The sequence below is a fragment of the Aotus nancymaae genome, unplaced genomic scaffold (genome assembly GCF_030222135.1).
Source record: "Aotus nancymaae isolate 86718 unplaced genomic scaffold, 86718_ANA_hifiasm-v0.15.2.pri h1tg000067l, whole genome shotgun sequence".
In the NCBI taxonomy this organism is placed as follows: Eukaryota; Metazoa; Chordata; class Mammalia; order Primates; family Aotidae; genus Aotus; species Aotus nancymaae.
The window spans coordinates 27,094,644-27,114,481 of NW_026988482.1; the positions used below are offsets into that span (position 1 = coordinate 27,094,644).

The window sequence follows — 19,838 nt, forward strand, 5'->3', positions numbered from 1 at the left end:
AAACAACCAAAGAGAAAAACAGGAAAAGAACACCCTGTCTCCTGTGTCTTCAGAATCCCATAAACACATGAATTGCATGTCCTGCGAATCGCTTGTCCTGGCAGAAGCGATGTTCCCAATGTTCCTGTGAGTTATGAGGATTATGCAGCCTCCATCTGGAGCTGTTTACAAAAAGGCCTGTTGGCTGCCATCTGTCGATGAGTTAAAATTCTTTTTTTTTTTTTTTTTTTTTTGAGACGGAGTTTCGCTCTTGATACCCAGGCTGGAGCGCAATGGCGCGATCTCGGCTCACCGCAATCTCCGCCTCCTGGGTTCAGGCAATTCTCCTGCCTCAGCCTCCTGAGTAGCTGGGATTACAGGCACGCGCCACCGTGCCCAGCTAATTTTTTGTATTAGTAGAGACGGGGTTTCACCATGTTGACCAGGATGGTCTCGATCTCTTGACCTCGTGATCCACCCGCCTCGGCCTCCCAAAGTGCTGGGATTACAGGCTTGAGCCACCGCGCCCGGCCAAAATTCTTACCTGTGGGATGTGGGGGTGGGGGGCTGAGGGCGTTGAGGGGCCCTGCCAGCACTACGATTACACCACTGAAGTGCTGAGGCGACTGGTTGTATATAGAGAGGCCCAGGCCAAGGGCTTGAGTGGCTTTGCTGGGTTTTATCCATGTAAAATTGAGCTTCTCAGCACTTGTCCACCTCAGTTTGTTCATTTGTGAAACAAGGTTCAAGATAGAAGCTTCCAGAGCTGGGTGCAGTGGTTCATGCCTGTAATCCCAAAAATTTGGGAGGTCAAGATGGGAGGATCTCTTGAGGCCTAGAGTTCAAGACTGTCTTGGGCAACATGGTGAGACCCTGTCTCTACAAAATATTTTCTTAAAAATTAGTGGGTTGTGCTGGGCACGGTGACTCACGCCTGTAATCCCAGCACTTTGGGAGGCTGAGGTTGGTGGATCACCTGAGGTCGGGAGTTCAAGACCAGCCTGACCAACTTGGAGAAACCTTGTCTTTACTGAAAATACAAAATTAGCTGGCCGTGGTGGTGCATGCCTGTAATCTCAGCTACTCGGGAGGCTGAGGCAGGAGAATTGCTTGAACCCAGGAGGTAAAGGTTGCAATGAGCCAAGATTGTGCTATTGCACTCCAACCTGGGCAACAAGAGCAAAACTCTGTCTCAAAAAAATGCCTCAAAACAAAAAAAAAAATTAGTGGGTTGGCCGGGCACGGTGGCTCACGCCTGTAATCCCAGCACCCTGAGAGGCTGAGGCAGGGGGATCACTTGAGGTCAGGAGTTTGAGACCAGCCTGGCTAACATGGTGAAACCCCATCTCTGCTAAAAATACAAGAATTAGCCAGGCATGGTGGCCCACGCCTGTAATCCCAGCTACTTGGGAGGTTGAGGCAGGAGGATCACTTGAGCCCAGGAGTTCCAGGCTGCAGTGAGCTATGGTCATACCATTGCACTCCAGCCTGAGTGACAGTGCAAGACCCTGTCTCTATTTAAAAAAAAAAAAAAAAAAAAGTTTTCTTTTTCCCTCTTGTAGGTCATTGGGAGGATTCAGGAGCCTTCAGTGGCTTAGGCTATGACCCAGTATGAATTAGGATCTCAGCGCGTTGTTTGTATGACTGGAGGCTTGGCCTCATCCTGCCTCCTTCATCGCATCAATTTAAAAAGGAAATTCTTCCCACTTCTTGTGACCCCAGGGCTGAGTGTTACTATTGTGAATCTGGAAGGGATGAACACAAGAAGAAAACAAATGTTCACTCTTTTCCTGACACACATTTGAAACATGAGAGAAAGTAGAAATGGTCATTCCCAGGAAGAGTTAGCTCTAGGCAGTCCTTCATCCCACCAGGGTGATAGGAGCCTCTTTTCCAGAAAAAATCTGGACTTCCTCTCTGCCACACCCTCTCCTAGGAACACCCAGAGCCAGTTTTGGGAGCTGCTGGCTTCCCAAAAGCCCTTAGCATAGTGCAGCTCTGCTGGGCCACAGTGCCCTTGGCCCTATGGACTGGAGTCATAGCATTAGGCTGGTTTCCCTTCTACTTTGGAGGAGATGTTGCAGATATCCATATAACTAGAATATTTAGTTTCCTCCTTTTTTTTTTTTTTTTTTTTTTTTTTGAGACAGAGTCTCACTCTGTCGCCCAGGTTGGAGTGCAGGGGCATGATCTTGGCTCACTGCAACCTCCGCCTCCCAGGTTCAAGCAATTCTCCTGCCTCAGCCTCCTGAGTAGCTGGGACTACAGGCACATGCCACCACATCTGGCTAATTTTTTGTATTTTTAGTAGAGAGGCATTTCACCGTGTTAGCCAGGAGGATCTCTGTCTCCTGACCTCGTGATCTGACTGCCTCGGCCTCCCAAAGTACTGGGATTACAGGTGTGAGGCACCAGGCCCAGCCTTAGTTTCCCTTTCTAAGCTTCTTGCTTCATTGTAGGTTTATGCTCTCTTTTTTTTTTGAGATGGAGTCTCGTTTTGTCACCAGGCTGGAGTGCAGTGGCGCGATCTTGGCTCACTGCAGTCTCCACCTCCCGAGTTCAAGCAATTCTCCTGCCTCAGCCTCCCGAGTAGCTGGGATTACAGATGCACACCACCATGCCTGGCTAATTTTTGTGATTTTAGTAGAGATGGGGTTTCACCATGTTGGCCAAGCTGGTCTCGATCTCCTGACCTCGTGATCGCCTACCTTGGCCTCCCAAAGTGCTGGGATTACAGGTGTGAGCCACTGCACCTGGCCATATGCTCTTCTTTCTTTAAACTTTCCAGAGAGCTGGCACTGCTACAACAAAGAGGGTAGATAACAGGGAATGTGCAAATCCCAGGGACTGGGAGCAGATGGACTTTCTAAGGGCAGGTTTTGTGTTCTCTGCAGGAGATAAATGGCATCACCGCGGCGCTGGCTGAAGAGCTCTTTGAGAAAGGTATGTGGCTACAGGTCCTTGAAATACTGGGCATAAGTTGTATGGTGTTATGAGGTGGCCAGACGCACAGGGTGGCACAGAAGTCATTCTGGAGCTTTATAGGGTCCTGCCTCCTTAGAGTTATTCAGATCCATTGACCTGTTCATAGCCAAATCTGTCCACCTGCCTGCCCTGTAGGTAGCCAGGTCAGAGGAGCTGTGGTCAGTACTCTTGAGTACCTGTGTTAGGGGCTCAGCCTAGACTTGGGCTGTGTTCCAGAGCCCTGTGGTGGGTGCTGGAAGATGGGTAGCACGTGGCTCCCTCACACCTGGTTTGTGCTTGCCTGAAACGGCTCAGATGGCAGATAGTAGCTGAGCCTAGGCCCCATCCCTGCCAGAGAGCACAGTTACAGTAGCTAATGTGTGATGAATGCTTCCTGTTAGCATCTTACTGCCTTCCCCCAGGAGCCACAGGGATAGGTGAGGACACAGGGTCAGAGGCCCAGTTACCACCCTGAGGGCACTTGGCTGGGGGGAATGGAGCAAGAACCAAGCACCAGTCGGGCTTAGAACCCAGCCTGCTCCCAGGCTCTGCGTTGTGCTGGCAGCCTAGGCCTGCACCTGACCCGGATGTTTGCATTTCGGAGGTTGCAGCATAGGTCTGTCACCCAGAATGCTCTCTCTCGGCAGCCTCACTCTGGCTCAGTGCCTTTGGTCTTGATTCAGCCTCACTCCTCGGTGGCTACACAGCCCCACAGCCCTGCCCTCCTCTGTCATCACCTGTCTAGGGTTGCCCCATGCCTAGCGTGCACCCAGAAGGGCAGCAGTTCCTGCATGGTCAGAGCCATGGCTTTGCCCTGACACAGTGGGTGCTTGCCAACTGCTTGTTGACAGAAAAGATGTGGCAGTCCCGTCTGCACAAGGGCTGGGGCTGGGGCTGGACACTTATCCCTCAGGGCATGGCTCTTGCAGGAGAACAGCTCCTGGGGGCCGGCGAGGTCTTTGCCATTGGACCCCTGCAGCTGTATGCCGTCACGGAGCAGCTGCAGCAGGGAAAGCCAACATGCGCCAGCGGGGATGCCAAGACTGACCTTGGGCACATTCTGGACTTCACCTGTCGCCTTAAGTACCTTAAGGTAAAGCTGCAGCAGCTCAGTCATGGAAAGCCCCTCAGTTGGTGGGGTTGCAGCCTGCGGGGGACTGGCTGGCAGTTTGTATGAAGGAGACCATGGGAAACTCTTAGCAGAAGGAATGCTGCCTGGTTATTCTTGACACTGTGCTTGTGGCTGTGGGCACCAGGGGGCAGTCGTGACCCAGTGTTCCGTTACATTAAAGCTTGTCCTGAGCCTGCTTTGTTGAAGGCCGAGTGGTCAAAGTTGTCTTTGACTTGTCAGCTGCTGCAGCACTGCCCAATGGGTGTGCCCCGCTGTTCCCAATTCAAGCTTTATCTTTGGCCTCAGGTTTCTGGCACAAAAGGACCTTTTGGGACCAGCAACATTCAGGAGCAGCTCCTGCCATTTGACCTATCAATATTCAAGTCCCTGCATCAGGTGGAGGTAAGGCCCGGGGCTGCTGGAGTGCAAGGAGGGCTGAGCCCTGCACGGCATCCTCTCGCTCCCAACTCTGTGGCTAGGGAGTGTTTGTGATGTTGGGTGTCCTGATTGAATCATAAGGTGCGGTGCTTTCGTGTCTGGCAGTGTGTGACAGGTTCTTCCTAGGTAACCAGGCCCTCTGAAGGCGGAGGAAAAGAGGCCTCTCCTGTCCCTGGCTGGTCTGCACGTCTCTACCCTAGCATGAGCATAGGGGCAGTTAGCCAAGGTGGAGCACCGGCACCTGGCTCCTTCTGGGCCTCCTTATAGGGGCAGGGGGTGTGTTTACTTCAAGGTAAAGTCCTGGGAAGTCATCCTGAGGGTCAGACAGAGCCAAATACAAGTCTGTGTTTCCCAAGGCTGATTGGCAAAGAGCTTCGAGGTTGCCCTGCCCCCTGGGGCGACCACACAAGAAATGCTTTGCATTTGTCACTACTGGACTCCTTGATTTGCATCGCCAATTTTACCATTTTTTTAAAAAAAGGAGAGTCAGTAATGAAAACAAAAACATGTTTCAAAACATAATTTTTTGAGCGTGGCTTTTGTGTTCTCCCCTGTGTCCCCATGTTTCCTTGATTGAATCTTTCCAACAGCCCTGTGAAGAGGGTATTTTTATTCCCATTTTACAGTTGGGGAACCTGAGGCTTGGACCAATAAGGAAATTTGGCCAGGGCCACACAGTCAATGAGCGGAAGGCTGGGATTTGAATTCAGCCGAGTCTGTCTCCATAGCCTCTGCTGTGCACTGGGCTCTTCTGCCTTCATCAGTCTAGGCTCGGCCGAGACCTGAAGGACCACTCCCTCAAGGAGTGCTTTGGCCACTGCTGCTGAGTGAGGGCTGGGAGGTGAAGGGGAACCCTGACCCAGCCCTGCCGAGCAGGCTGAGGCTCTGGATCTGGGTCTGTGGTTGTACTTGGGCCTGTGCCCCGCCCCTCCTTACCATAGGAGAGCTGAGTTCCTTGGAGTGGAGGCTGGGCAAACAGGGGGACCCACTCCCCACTCACTGTGCTGTGGAGGCCCCTTGTTCTCCCAAGCAGTTTCTATGACCCACACTTTATGTTCACCTGCCAAGCCCCAAGCAGCTCTTACAGAGGAATTGGAATTTGTGGTCCATTTGAGTCTGAGAGGCCAGGCACCTTTCTTACTAGATATCTGAGAGAATGTTTGGTCAGCACTGACTTTGGGAAGAAGAGAGACTTCGGTCTTGAGTGGCCTCCCGTCTCTGAGGATTTGGGTTGCCCATCCTTGTGTTTCTTTTGTATGGGGGTAGGGAACACCTGTGTCTAGGGACTTCTGATGGAGCAAGGATGCTGTTTCTGAGATGTGGCCATTCCTTGTTCCAGATAAGTCACTGTGATGCTAAACACATTAGAGGGCTGGTCTCCTCGAAGCCCACCTTAGCCACTCTGAGTGTCCGTTTCTCAGCAACCTCCATGAAGGTAAGCTTCACCTGTATTCTGCCTGGGGCAGTGTCTGCAGGTCAGGGTCCTGGACTGTGGTCTTCACCCACTGAGAATGGGTGTGGACACTGCTATGTTTGTCAGTATTCAGAGGCTGGACTTTCTATGGGGTAGCCATATACTCACAGGGGGCCTCCCAGCTCTTGACACCCCCTGGAACACTTCAGTTCACATCTGCATAAAAGTCTGTATTGTTAACGAGACATTTTAAGGAACTTGGCTTTTTTTGCCAAAAAATAAAAAAATGTCATTGGTCAAACAAAATGTCATTTGTCTGTTTGTTTTTGTTTTGAGATAGAGTCTCACTCTTTGGCCCAGACTGGAGTGCAGTGCTGTGATCTCAGCTCACTGCAACCTCTCCTCTCAGGTTCAAGCAATTCTCCTGTCTCAGCCTCCTGAGTAGCTGGAACTATAGGTGCCCACCACCACATCTGGCTAATTTTTGTAGTTTTAGTAGAGACAGGGTTTCACCATGTTGGCCAGCTGGTCTCTCAAACTCCTGACTTCAGGTGATCTGCCTGCCTCAATCTTCCAAAGTGCTAGGATTATAGGCACGAGCCACTGTGCCTGGCCGTCATTGGTTTTTTAATGAACAAATTGCTAAGCTGTGGTAAGTGGCAGGACCTATTAATTAGATTGATAACTAAGCTTTGATTGATCCTCTAAGCTTTAGCAATCCCTGGCTTTGTACTCCTTTGTATCTTTTTCTCCATGGAATTGATTAGAGGGTGAGGTTGTAGAAATGCTAGGCTCTGTTTACTTGTGAGCAGCAGAAGCATTCAAATTGGGAATGTAGGTTTCTGTTTATCTTTTTATGGATTATATCTTGCTAATGTTAAAATCCTTCTCTGGGTATAGAAAAGGCATGTAGCAGCTAATATTGTGACTTAAGGTGCCTGATCAAGACTTAGGTTTGGGCCAGGTATAATGGCTCTAGCATTCTGGGAGGCCAAGGCAGGAGGATTCCTTGAGCCCAGGAGTTTGAGACCAACCTGGGCAACATAGGGAGAGCTTGTCTCTTAAAAAAAAAAAAAAAGACTTGGGTTTGGTGAAAATTTTTCCTGTTGAGGCTTACAGAGAGGGTGTTGGACCATCTTGTCCCTCTCCGAGCATGTCTTGCCATCTTGCTGAAGGAACCCAGGGCAACCCATTGTGAGAAGAGAGGTCTTGTCAAATGAATAGGCCTGCCTTCCTCCATTTTGATGGTCTCCGGTCCCCTTGTCTTAGCATTGTCTGACTTCATCCCTATGAAATAATGGTTTTAAAGGCCTGGTGTCCACAGTGAGGACCACATCATCAGCTTGGAAAGCACAGTTGCCTGGAAACTGAATTCTGACCTTCAGCCTCTGAGAAGCTAGAAAAGATGGCTGGCTAGTAGCAGTGGTTCAATCTATAATCCCAGCACTTTGGGAGGTCAAGGCAGGAGGATCACTTGGCCTCCCAAAGTGCTTAGCCCAGAAGTTTGAGACTAGTCTGGGCTATGTAGGGAGCCCTCGTTTCTACAGAAAAAAAAAAATCAATTTGCTGGGCAAGGTGGTGTGCGTCTGTAGTCCCAGCTACTCAAGAGACTGAGGCAGGAGGATTTGCTTGAGCCTGGGAGTTCGAGGCTGCAGTGAGCCATGATGGCTCCACTGCACTCCAGACTGGGTAACAGAGTGAACATGTGTCTCAAAATTGAGCTTAGAATGATTTCACAGTCGTTTAAAGACATACAAACCAAAGGTCTGCTTTAATGCAAGTTTACTTCCATGTGCTAAATATGCTCCAACCCTTCCTTAAATTCTGCAACTACTGTGTTCCCAGTGAGTGTTGCGTGAGGGCCCGAGTGTGGTGCTCAACAGATGTTTTTCTGCAGGAAGTCCTTGTTCCTGAAGCCTCAGAATTTGATGAGTGGGAGCCTGAAGGCACGGCCCTAGAAGGCCCTGTGACAGCCGTCATCCCCACTTGGCAGGCATTGACCACACTTGACCTGAGCCACAACAGCATCTCCGAGATCGACGAGTCTGTGGTATGTTCTCAGCAGCAGGTGCCAGGGGTTTCTCTGGCCCCACCAAACCCTGAGTTTGAGTATTTAACTCAGCTTTTTCAGGAAGGATCACAGAAAACCAATATCTAGTGCTCTACTCAGTGCCTGCAATTTTAAGTTAATTTCAAAATGGGGGCCAGGCGTGGTGGCTCACACCTGTAATCCCAGCACTTTGGGAGGCCAAGGTGGGAGGATTACCTGAGGTTAGGAGTTCGAGACCAGCCTGACCAACATGGTGAAACTCCATCTCTACTAAAAATACAGAACTAGCTGGGCGTGGTGGCACACACTGTAATCCCAGCTACTCGGGAGGCTGAGGCAGGAGAATCACTTGAACCCGGGAGGCAGAGGTTGCAGTGAGCTGAGATTGTGCCACAGCATTCTAACCTGGGCGACAGAGTGAGACTCCGTCTCAAAAAAAAAACAAATGGAATCATTTAAAATCGGTGAGATAGTGCTTAGAACCAAATAAAAACGTTAATTTCATATAAATTTAATAAACTATAGCCACACTAAGTGATGACATTTACTCCAAAGAGTGGAGCAGAACAATCACTCCATAGATGACAGACGTGCCTATATAAGAATGACACCCAGAGGACATTTTGGCAGTAAGAGTGTCATTCCTGTGTTTGCGCTGCTCAGGGAGTGTGGGCAGGGGTTAAAGAGGGACAGACTCCTTTCTCTGTCTGGGACCTTGCCGTGTGTCGTTTTCACAAGGCAAGTGTTCCATGAAAATGGTGGGTAGTGCCTAGCATGGGGGGCCCTGTGTGTGCCTTTGGATGTGCTACTGGCTGGGCAGCGGGAGGTGTCCCACCAGTGGTCCTGCAGGGACGGCGCATGGGAGTCCATGGTCGGGAGGAAGTGTCCTGGGGTGCCCCTCTACCATGTAGGGGGCTGTGTTTGGGGTCCAGCCTCCTACAGTAACATCGGATGTTCTTTTTTTTTTTTCCCCCTCCCACAAGAAACTGATCCCAAAGATTGAGTTCCTGGACCTGAGTCACAATGGATTGCTGGTTGTGGACAATCTGCAGGTAGTCCCTTTGGAGACCAGTGCTGCCTGCCCACACTCCCAGGGTCCCGTTCTGAGAGTTCACAAGGCTGACGCAGCCTTGGGAATTTGACCATGCCCAGGGGTTGAAGGGCAGGGGCTGCTGCCTTCCCTTTAGGATCCCAGCAATGCACTGAGTGACTGTTGCTCTAGTTCCAAAGAATTAGGAAACATGAGTAAATAAAAACCATGCATGATGACACATCTCCGTCCTGAAGGTGGACAGCCATGTTTGCAACCGCCACCCCAACTGTCTGTAGGGGTGCCACTGTGCCGTGGCATGTGCAGCAGAGAAGAGGGACTTCCCTTCCTAAAATAGCTGTCAGGGTGACTTGCAGAACTGGGTAGTTTGGGTTGGAAGGCCCATCTTGCCATTAGTGTCAGGCCCCTATCTTTGGAGACTTGACCTGAGCCACTTTACACTGTTCTCCACGCCACTGCAGCACCTGTATAATCTTGTGCATCTGGACCTGTCCTACAACAAGCTCTCCTCCTTGGAAGGGCTTCACACCAAGCTGGGGAACATCAAGACGTTGAACCTGGCAGGCAACCTCCTGGAGAGTCTGAGTGGCCTGCACAAGCTCTACTCACTGGTCAACCTGGATCTCCGGGACAACAGGATCGAACAGGTGAGCCCAAGGACCTCACAGTTCTGGGATTTCTGTGCCTGGTATGTATCATGTTAAAGAAGAATGTTAAGATTCCTTTCATTTGAAAGAGGCCATGAAACGTGTTGACGTGTTGCCGAAGTGTTAAGAGAAGGGACCAAAGGGGATGGAACTCATACCTTGCAGATGGAGGAGGTCCGGAGCATAGGTAGCCTCCCATGTCTGGAGCACGTGTTTCTGCTGAACAACCCTCTGAGCATCATCCCCGACTACCGGACCAAGGTGCTGGCTCAGTTCGGAGAGAGGGCCTCAGAGGTGAGCCCCAGTGTAGCCTGAGGAGCCTAGGGAGACCCTTGGGATATAGTCAAGTCTGCATAGGCAGTAGGGATATATGTCCATTGTTCTACACTCGCCTGCTTCAGAAGGACGTCCTGTCCCTTGAGGGCTTTTCGGTTCTGGGAAGTCCACTATCTCCCCAGGAAAAGTCTCCCTTGCATCTCCTGCCCCTCCTGTCTGGGATAACATTGTTTATTCTAGGAAAGGGTCAGAAATAAGATCCTTAAAATATTCCTATCTCCTGGACAACTTGTGGCCGTAGTGCCCGATTGTAAACCCAAAGGATTTGCCTTTGCCAATATAGCCCAGCCCGGTGTCTGCTGCCCCTGGCTATGTTTGTGCACCTGCCATGATTCCGACCAGACACTCCTTAACCAGGTTCACCCATCGCCTGGGCCTGGAGCAGGCCCCCTGAATCTCTCATTGATCATTGGACCTTCTGTTCTCCCGAAATCCCAGGCCAGAAAATACTTAGGAGTCTATTTGTGTCCACCTCCCTCTTTTTGGCCCCAAGTGCCCCTTCCTCCACATAATCACAAGACCATGAGATGTCATCTCCTCCCCTCCTGGGCTCCAGACCTTGGGAAGCTCCCAGTTCACAGAGTATCTGTTCCTGTCCATGCCCTTGGGACCTTCCCTCATTCAACCACCCTACCCAACCCCTACTGTCTGCCAGCCACCACTCCCTCCTGCATCTGCAATTGGGAGCCCTGACCTCTCCCACCGCTGGTTCCCCTACCCATTGCTCTTTAGTGTGGCTCCTGCCTCTAACTGGGGGCTTAGTTCAAGTTGTCCCCTTTCCCTAGTCCCAGCTGCCCAAGAGCTTGCTGCCTCCTGTTCTTGGTGAGGGACTCCAGAGACAGATGTGGGACCTTCCTGGGGTCCTCCAAGGCATTCCCAGGTCAGTTCTGTGAGTGGTGAAGAGCCACCTCCAAGCAAGCTGAGCCTCCCTCAGCTTGTGGTGTCCTCACAGGGCCTCTCCCACAGCAGCTCATGCCCCATCCTCAGTAGGACCCCGCCATCCTCCTGACATGTTTGCCAGTCCCCATGCTGACAGCCACTTTCTGGATGCTCTAGGTCTGTCTAGATGACACAGTGACCACAGAGAAGGAGCTGGACACTGTGGAAGTGCTGAAAGCAATTCAGAAAGCCAAGGAGGTCAAGTCCAAACTGAGCAACCCAGAGAAGAAGGTGGGTGGGTATGGCAGGTGGGAGAGCAGTGGTGCACAGCCAGCCAGGAGAGGAGCCAGTTCGGGGGGCCTGGGCTTTGGGATTACTCAGGGCTGCCGAGTCCCAGCTGCATCTCCCTGGCTACATGACCTTGGGCAAGTCGCGGCCTCTGTGTTCTCCTCTGTGGGTTGGGGACAGTAATAGTTTCTGCTGTAAGAGTTGGGTGAGACCCTCTGCAGCACCCAGTTTGTGAGAACTGTTGTGCTCCCTCCTCACTGCCTTGGCCTTGGGAAGCTCTGTGCTTCCTCTTCTCTCCCAGGCTGACTCAAGCACTTGTCTTCAGGGTGGCGAGGACTCTCGGCTCTCAGCTGTCCCCTGCGTCAGACCCAGCAGCTCCCCTCCCACCGTGGCTCCCACGTCTGCCTCCCTGCCCCAGCCCATCCTCTCCAACCAAGGTAATAGTGTATGTATCTTGCTCTTAGTGGAGCCACACAGCCCTGCCTGGGCCCCCTGGCTGGGCTGGGGTTGGGGGAGAGGTGCCACCACCTACTTCCAACAGGGTCAGACACAGGGAGGGCGGTGCCTTCTGCAGGCTGGTCCTCGTGGGGGAACACATGGCAGGGGTGCCCAGCCTGATGCCAGCTGTTGCTTGCTTGGTGAGGACTCCCGATTGTTCTGACGCCCACATCCAGCTCCTCTAGGAGACCGCAGGGTGTCTGATGGGCCCTGAGGCTGCCCTCTGAACAGGCTTGGGGCTGTTGGCTCCTGGTTACAGGAAGCTGGGCTTGTGACTTTCCTGAGTCTGGAGCCCGAATCCCTGCACGGCGAAAGCCTTGCTTTTATCATTGCCTCATCTCTGTGGCGTGACCCAGCCCGAGAATACTGTGTTTGTGGGGCCAGGATGGGCCATCTGTGTCCCTGTGGACCCATGGAAGACAAGGCCCATTCATCTGCCCACTGTCTTAGCGTTTTCAAAGGGCTTTCACCTCTGAACCCAGGCATCCTCGGAGATGAGTGAGTGAAGCAGGTCCCATGAGCGTGTCTGCTGGCCCGGCCCCCGCGGAAGAGGGGAGGGTGTGCCGTCCCGAGTGGAACCGAGGCTCGGGACACGCAGGAAAGGACGCCGCCTGCCCGGGCTCCTGGAGACGCAGAACTTGGTGTGAGGTCTTGGGAAAACAGTTCAACCCGATGTTTTAAGAGCCAGAAAAACATTCCCACCCCTTGACCTGGTAACCCCACTGGTGGGGATTTTCTCTTAGAGGGATAAAATACCGGGAAGGGGAGGCGAAATGCTCATCACTGCCAAAACACGGGCTGCAACTGCAACATCGGCGGATGAGAGGGAGAGTCGGCTGTGTGTGCCCTCCCAGCAGGGACAGGAAGACTGGGCAGGAAGAGGGGAGAAGCACTCACGTTAAGGCAAAAGGCCCGACGCAGAGCAGCCCAGAGGTCACACCCGTGAGATGTGGAAGAGAATTCCTGAGCACAGAGCAATGGGGTTAGGTGCCAGGGTGATTGCCCATTTTGCTTCTGTCAGACTCTTGACTGAGGATTTCTGGTTGCATTTTCTTACATAAAAGCCAGGGAGGTTCTATCATGGTGAGGAAACTTCCCTGACGCCACCTCCTACAGGCGGGCCAAGCGAGCCTGTGGAGGCATCATATGACTGTAGGCTTCTGGGGACAGGGAGCTGCATCTGTTTCTCTGGGCCAGGGACATAGCCGTTTCTGCCAGCATCTGTTGATCAGTGAGTGAGTGAGTGGGCAGGTAGAGCAGGAGCCAGTGAGGAGCAGGCCCTGGGTGGGCACATGTCCCCCCAGGCTGCAGCTGCAGGCAGCCCCCCACATTGTCGGCGAAGCCTCTGCACCAGCTCAGCCCCCTCCTCACTCCCCTCGTGCCCTGGGGACACTGCAGAGGGGCACTCTGCAGTCTGACCCTTCCTGCCATCACTGGACTTCTGGATGTTGCCTCCAGATTTGCACCTCTTAAATAAAACTGCAGTGGATGTCTGTGTGTGCACCTCTCTTTCCTTTTGGTGAGAAACAGCAAAGGTCGGACCCCCATCTAAGGGCTCTCCTGATATTCCCGTTCTATCCACTGAGTGCCCTTTCTGACCACTTGTTGGTACAGGCCTCAGTCCAGGATGGGAGCGGATAGACTGTCCCTGTTTACATTTCCTCGTGTCCAGACAGGGCTTGTGGGGGGTAGTGGCAAAAAGTGTTGGTCTTTTTCTCACTGATTCGGAGGCCTCCTATGTGTTTGTTCAGTCGCGCGTTCCTGGGTCTTGCCTGGATGGGCAGGGTTTTTTAGTGTAGGGGAGCAGCTTTGCTGACCCATGCCTATTGCTCCCAGCCTGGTTCCCCAGAAGGGAGCCTAGTTGCTAATGAACCGGATAGTCAGGGGCCTGCCTGAAGGGGGCACTATCCAGACAACACCCAGCCTCCCGTGGTTGCGGGTGCTGTCGGAGCCATGGATGATTGTGACTGATAGGGGTGGTCTCCTGAGGTGCCAGAGTTGATTGTCCAACCAGGCCTGGGAGCTGAGAGAAGGCTGTGTGGAGAGGTGGTCAGGACCCAGGGCTCTGTCAGCTGAGTTTTTGTCCCAGCTTCCTAGCTGTGGGACCTTCTCAACTGTGAAGTGGACGCACCCTACTTCATTCATGCTAAGAGGCACGCATTTCCACCTTGTGACTTCTCTGAAATTGAGGTGCGTCTTTCAGTCAGTGGCATCTCATAGTCGCTGTCAGCCAGCTGATATTCGAGATGGAGTCATGGAAAATCCGTGGACACCTTCCGCTAGGACCAAGATGGCGCCACCTGCCGCATCTTAGATTTGATGAAATGTGGTAAATAACGAGAGGCATGCATGAGTGAATGCTGGGGAGGCGCTTGGCACTGCTCAGAGCTCCACGGGGGTGGTCGATGAAGGCTGCCTTTTCCCACATCCTTAGTGGAGGGTTCAAGATGACCCAGACGGTGCCCCTGGGGAGCTTGGAGCCATGAGGGAGGATGAGCCATGTGCCAGAGAACAAGGCAGGATGGTATAGGGCTTCTATAGACTCTAGAGCAGAGGTCTGCAGTGGAGGTGATGTCTGAGGTGAATCTCAAAGGATGGGTAGGAGTTGAACGTTTAGCGGGCAGAGGGTGGATTGCAGGAGAGCAGCGGCCTGGGCAGGTGCCCGGGGTGGCCCATCATGGCGCTTCATGCATGGCTGTCTGCTTGCCATTCTTCTTGCCTGCCTAGCCCCTGCTGCTTCACTTTGTGGGGGCATCTGAGCTTGGGCCCACCTGCCTGCCTCGCTTGTGGTCAGAGGACCCAGGCTGTGTGAGTCGTCCTGTCCTGGGGAGCAGCTGAGCTGGAAGGGGTCTTGACCTGTGGAGCTCAAAGGGCTTGGGGTCATTTCAGTGGCCATGGCAACGCCGGGCTGTGGAGGCAGCTGGGGCTCCTGTAGGCCTCCATGAGACTGGTGGCCAATGTCATATTCACCCTGCTGGCTGCAGTCAGGAAAGTGTTCACAAAGGCTTTCCCTTCAAGCGGTCTAGAGGTGATCTGGAGTGGAGTCACAGGTCCAGATAGGCTATGTTCATAAAACAGCTTCAGCAAGGTTTAGGAACACTATGCATTTACAGGGCGTATGGGTCAGAGTGCTGCTGTCCATGGCAGGTGGCCGCAGGGCAGGTCAGTGGGCGCATCCTGCAGTAAGTGGGACTGTGGACGCAGGCTCAGGCTGGACTCAGCAGCCCTGCTGGATACCAAGGCCTGCAAGGGCTGGCCCCCTGGTGAATCGTCCCATGCACTGTGTATCTGTGAGTCCTGCAGAGATGACAGATCAAGGGACAGAGTGATGTCCAGTCATCAAATGCTCCAGGAGTGAACACATTGCAGGCTCTTGATGGATGTACCTCCAAACTGTTCTCTGGATGGGTGGGCCAGCTCGCATGCCTGTGCCAGCCTCTGCCCAGTGAGGTCAGGGCAGGCCACACAGTCAGTCTGAGTTTTGCCAAAGTTGAGAGGCAGTACTAGTCTCTTGTTTCAGCTTGCCTTTCTTTGTGTACTACTGAGAGTGAGCATTCTTTTCATGTTCTATCTTCTGGCCATTCTGCGAATGTCTGTTCACGTCCTTGTAGTCTGTGAATGGGGTTTCCAACCTTCCCCCGATTTTGTAATCTGTAACTTTTTACAGACTAGCGATCTAAATCTTTGTCAGATACTGCAAACACTTTTTTCTCGTTTCATCTGGTTTTAATTTATCCTTTTTAAAAAAAAAATGTGTTTATGGAAGATTTTTATGTAGTCACACATCAGTTTTTTCCATTGCATTTATTCTCAGAATACCTCTCCCTGCTCTGAGATTAGATCAACAGTCATTTGTTTTTTCTTGAGTTATTTTGAAATTTCAGTTTTAACATGTTCTTCTATAATCCATATGGCTGGGTTTTGGGGTCTGGCCAGCCCCCGGCCATGCTGGTAGCCTGAGGGGCCCAGCCCCACTTGTTGAACAGCCACTCTCCCTGCCCCGCCCACCCTGCCTGCCTGCCCACCCACCCTGGTCTCTCCAGGAATCATGTTCGTTCAGGAGGAGGCCCTGGCCAGCAGCGTCTCGTCCACCGACAGTCTGACTCCTGAGGACAGGCCCATTGCCCGGGGATGTTCTGATTCCTTGGAGTCCATCCCTGCGGGACAGGTAATGCCCTCCTCCTGCTTCTGGGGACCATATGGCCGTGGGTGGACTCTTCTGCCTGGAGTTGTGTGCAGTAGGAAGTAGCCTGGCTGGAACTGAGGCAGATGCTTCCAGGGTTTGGCGTCCTCTGCTTTGCCCCACGGTCTTTCTCTCGGACCTGTCTCTAGTTGAGTCTGTCTTCCTGACAAACCCAGTGGTTAAGGGTTTATTTTCAGCCTCCCTCCTTCCCTTCCCCACTCCCTTGGTTGATGGGAACAGGCAGTTCTCTGTCACTGGGCCCAGGGCACGAGGGGGCAGGTGGAGAGGGTGGCCCTTGACCCTGTGAGCAGGCTCCCCTGGGGAAGGCATTTCAAAAGGCCCTTGTGCAGGGGCTCGTTTGGGTTTCTTCTCTGTTTCCTGGCACCCCTGGGGCCACTGGGCCCCTTCCTGCATGTCACCCTGGTGGTCTGGGAAACAGTGTAACTCCAGCACCTCCTCTGTGGTTGTCACTGAGAGTTTTGGAGCCCCTTCCTGTGTCCTGAGAAAAGAGAGGAGGAAAGCAAGGGTGCTTGCTGAGTGCTTGGGGAATGTGCTTGGTGGCTGGGCCTCCCTCCAGCCCCATCTCTGCAGCAGTACAAGGTTATGGCCTTGTGACACTGGGACAGTTTGCAGAGTCCTTGTCTGTCCTCAGCACTCCACAGTACTCTCCCATTACCCTTCCCAGGGCCACACAGCAGGAGATTCCCAAGCCCTAGGTCTTCCCCAGTGCACAGAGACCATTGGGAGGGACTTTTCAGGGCTGTGTCCACTACTGGCCAGTTAGGGTTGGACCGAATTTGTAGATTATCTACCTGGACCCTTGGGTGGCATAAGGAGCATTCAGATGCCAAATCCCTGGAGAGTGGCAAGAGGCTCTAGCCCTGGGTTGGGAGTGTGGGAAACCCAGCCCTGCTGTGTGCTGATGGGATAACCAAGCGGGTCTTTGCCCTCCTGGGTCCCAGAGTGAGGCCCAGGGTAGCGCGTGGGATGGGGAGGAGCCTCCTCAGGGCAGTGATGGAGGGCAGAATGCCCAGCTCAGGATCTGGCACCCAGTAAATGCTAGAGCTGGCTGCAGCAGGTGGACACTGACTGCGTTTCTTTCTCTATCAGGCAGCTTCCGATGATTTAAGGGATGTGCCAGGAGCTGTTGGTGGTGCCAGGTAAGGAAGAGGTTGGAAAGGGACCTGGGCCTGGCTGCATGGCCTTCTGCACACACTCCATTGTGGGCCAGGGGTGGCCAGTCAGTTTCTTTTAAAAATCCACTCACAGAAGTTCTATAGAACTATTTCCTCCTCTAAAGAGACACAGATGAGATGGACTCTTCAATCTGTTTCCAAATTCTAATACCTACATTCTGCCTAGCACATTACCCTACACCAGGGGTTGGCACATCAAGGCCTGTGTGTGGCTCACAGCCTGGGAGCTAAGAATGATAGTTACATTCTTTTTTTTGTTTGTTTGTTTGTTTTGAGGCAGTCTTACTCTGTTGCCCAGGCTGGAGTGCAGTGGCGTGTTCTTGGCTCACTGCAACCCCCGCCTCCCAGATTAATGCAATTCTCCTGTCTCAGCCTCAGCCTCAGCCTCCTGAGTAGCCCGGACCACAGGCACACACCACCACGTCTAGCTAATTTTTTGTATTTTTAGTAGAGACAGAATTTCACCATGTTGGCCAGGCTGGTCTCAAACTCCTAAACTCCAGTGGTCCTCCCACTTGGCCTCCCAAAGTTCTGGAATTACAGGCATGAGCCACCTCACCCGGCCAGAATGACAGTTTACTTCTTTTTTTGAGATGGCGTCTCGCACTGTCGCCCAGGCTGGAGTGCAATGGCACGTCTCAGCTCACTGCAACCTCTGCCTCCCGGGTTCAAGCGATTCTCCTGCCTCAGCCTCCCAAGTAGCTGGGATTACAGGCACCCACCACCACACCTGGCTAATTTTTAGTAGAGACAGGGTTTCACCATGTTGGACAGTTACATTCTTAAAGGGCTATTCAAGATCGTATGGACAGGGTAGCCCATAAATCCCAAAATGTGTACTCTGACCCTTTACAGAAGTTCACCAACTCCCATTCTACATACGAGGGCTGCAGTGGCCAAGAAGAGCTGGAATTTAAGTATGAAGGTCCTAAGACCTGCCCCGGCCCACTTCCCTGCCCTGGAGGCCACCAAGGGCAACAAATAGATTCATGCCCTGGAGTGTTCATTCCCTCCAGGGCTTATAGCAGCAGCTGAATGACTTACAAGTCCATGGGAGTGCTTCTGTTGTGGGAACCCGTATGGTCTGGGTATAGCTGTGCTGGGCACCTATGGTCCAAGCCCCTGGAAGCAGAAACTCTGACCAAACTGGCGACCCAGTCTTCTAGCGGGCAGCACTGGCTCCCACCAGGGCCCTCATCCTGGGAGCTGACTCAGCTGTGTGGGAGGCTTGGGAGACCCATGGGTTGGTTTCTCAGAGTCAGGGTGCAGCAGCAGGCTCCAGATGTGGGAGGTGGGAGGGGCCCCTCCCAGCATGCCACTGACATGGCCTCTCACTGCACAGCCCAGAACATGCCGAGCCAGAGGTCCAGGTGGTGCCCGGATCTGGCCAGATCATCTTCCTGCCCTTCACCTGCATTGGCTACACGGCCACCAACCAAGACTTCATCCAGCGCCTGAGCACGCTGATTCGACAGGCCATCGAGCGGCAGCTGCCTGCCTGGATCGAGGCCGCCAACCAGCGGGAGGAGGGCCGGGGCGAGCAGGGTGAGGAGGAGGAGGAGGAGGAAGAGGAGGCTGTTGCTGAGAATCGATACTTTGAAATGGGGCCCCCGGACGTGGAGGAGGAGGAGGAAGGAGCCCAGGGGGAGGAAGAGGAGGAGGAGGAAGAGGAGGATGAAGAGGCTGAGGAGGAGCGCCTGGCTCTGGAGTGGGCCCTGGGTGCAGATGAGGACTTTCTGCTGGAGCACATCCGCATCCTCAAGGTGCTGTGGTGCTTCCTGATCCACGTGCAGGGCAGCATCCGCCAGTTCGCCGCCTGCCTTGTGCTCACCGACTTTGGCATCGCTGTCTTTGAGATCCCGCACCAGGAGTCTCGGGGCAGCAGCCAGCACATCCTCTCGTCCCTGCGCTTTGTCTTCTGCTTCCCACATGGCGACCTCACAGAGTTCGGGTTCCTCATGCCGGAGCTGTGTCTGGTGCTGAAGGTACGGCACAGCGAGAACACACTCTTCATCATCTCGGATGCCGCCAACCTGCACGAGTTCCATGCAGACCTGCGCTCATGCTTCGCGCCGCAGCACATGGCCATGCTATGTAGCCCCATCCTCTACGGCAGCCACACCAGCCTGCAGGAGTTCCTGCGCCAGCTGCTCACCTTCTACAAGGTGGCTGGCGGCTGCCAGGAGCGCAGCCAGGGCTGCTTCCCCGTCTACCTGGTCTACAGCGACAAGCGCATGGTGCAGACGGCCGCCGGGGACTACTCAGGCAACATTGAGTGGGCCAGCTGCACGCTCTGTTCCGCTGTACGGCGCTCCTGCTGCGCACCCTCTGAGGCTGTCAAGTCCGCTGCCATCCCCTACTGGCTGCTGCTCACACCCCAGCATCTCAACGTCATCAAGGCCGACTTCAACCCCATGCCCAACCGGGGCACCCACAACTGTCGTAACCGCAACAGCTTCAAGCTCAGCCGCGTGCCGCTGTCCACCGTGCTGCTAGACCCCACGCGCAGCTGCACCCAGCCCCGGGGTGCCTTTGCTGACGGCCATGTGCTGGAGCTGCTGGTGGGGTACCGCTTCGTCACCGCCATCTTCGTGCTGCCCCATGAGAAATTCCACTTCCTGCGCATCTACAACCAGCTGCGGGCCTCACTGCAGGACCTAAAGACTGTGGTCATCGCCAAGACCCCTGCGACGGGGGCCAGCCCTCAGGGCCCCTTTGCGGATGCCCAGCCTGCCGAGCGCAGGGCCAGGTGAGACCCAGCACAGCTCTCAGGAGCCATGGGGCCATGGGTCTGGCATGTGTGT

The 19,838-nt window shown here is 53.5% G+C and overlaps 1 protein-coding gene across 2 annotated transcripts in view; it reads left to right on the forward strand.

Moving 5' to 3' along the window:
• NISCH (nischarin) overlaps window positions 1-19,838 on the forward strand; it is a 37,836-nt gene that overhangs the window by 13,688 nt on the left and 4,310 nt on the right. Inside the window, exons 4-16 of one of the 2 annotated variants that reach the window (XM_012460675.2) lie at window positions 2,874-2,922; window positions 3,873-4,036; window positions 4,361-4,456; window positions 5,832-5,927; window positions 7,804-7,956; window positions 8,940-9,008; window positions 9,469-9,654; window positions 9,820-9,948; window positions 11,047-11,160; window positions 11,483-11,594; window positions 15,699-15,823; window positions 16,949-16,998; window positions 18,377-19,783. In XM_012460675.2, the coding sequence (XP_012316098.2) occupies window positions 2,874-2,922; window positions 3,873-4,036; window positions 4,361-4,456; window positions 5,832-5,927; window positions 7,804-7,956; window positions 8,940-9,008; window positions 9,469-9,654; window positions 9,820-9,948; window positions 11,047-11,160; window positions 11,483-11,594; window positions 15,699-15,823; window positions 16,949-16,998; window positions 18,377-19,783 (2,750 nt within the window). Of the gene's footprint in view, window positions 1-2,873; window positions 2,923-3,872; window positions 4,037-4,360; window positions 4,457-5,831; window positions 5,928-7,803; window positions 7,957-8,939; window positions 9,009-9,468; window positions 9,655-9,819; window positions 9,949-11,046; window positions 11,161-11,482; window positions 11,595-12,137; window positions 13,147-15,698; window positions 15,824-16,948; window positions 16,999-18,376; window positions 19,784-19,838 lie in introns of those variants that run through there. The other variant, XM_012460676.2, reaches the window with a different exon arrangement.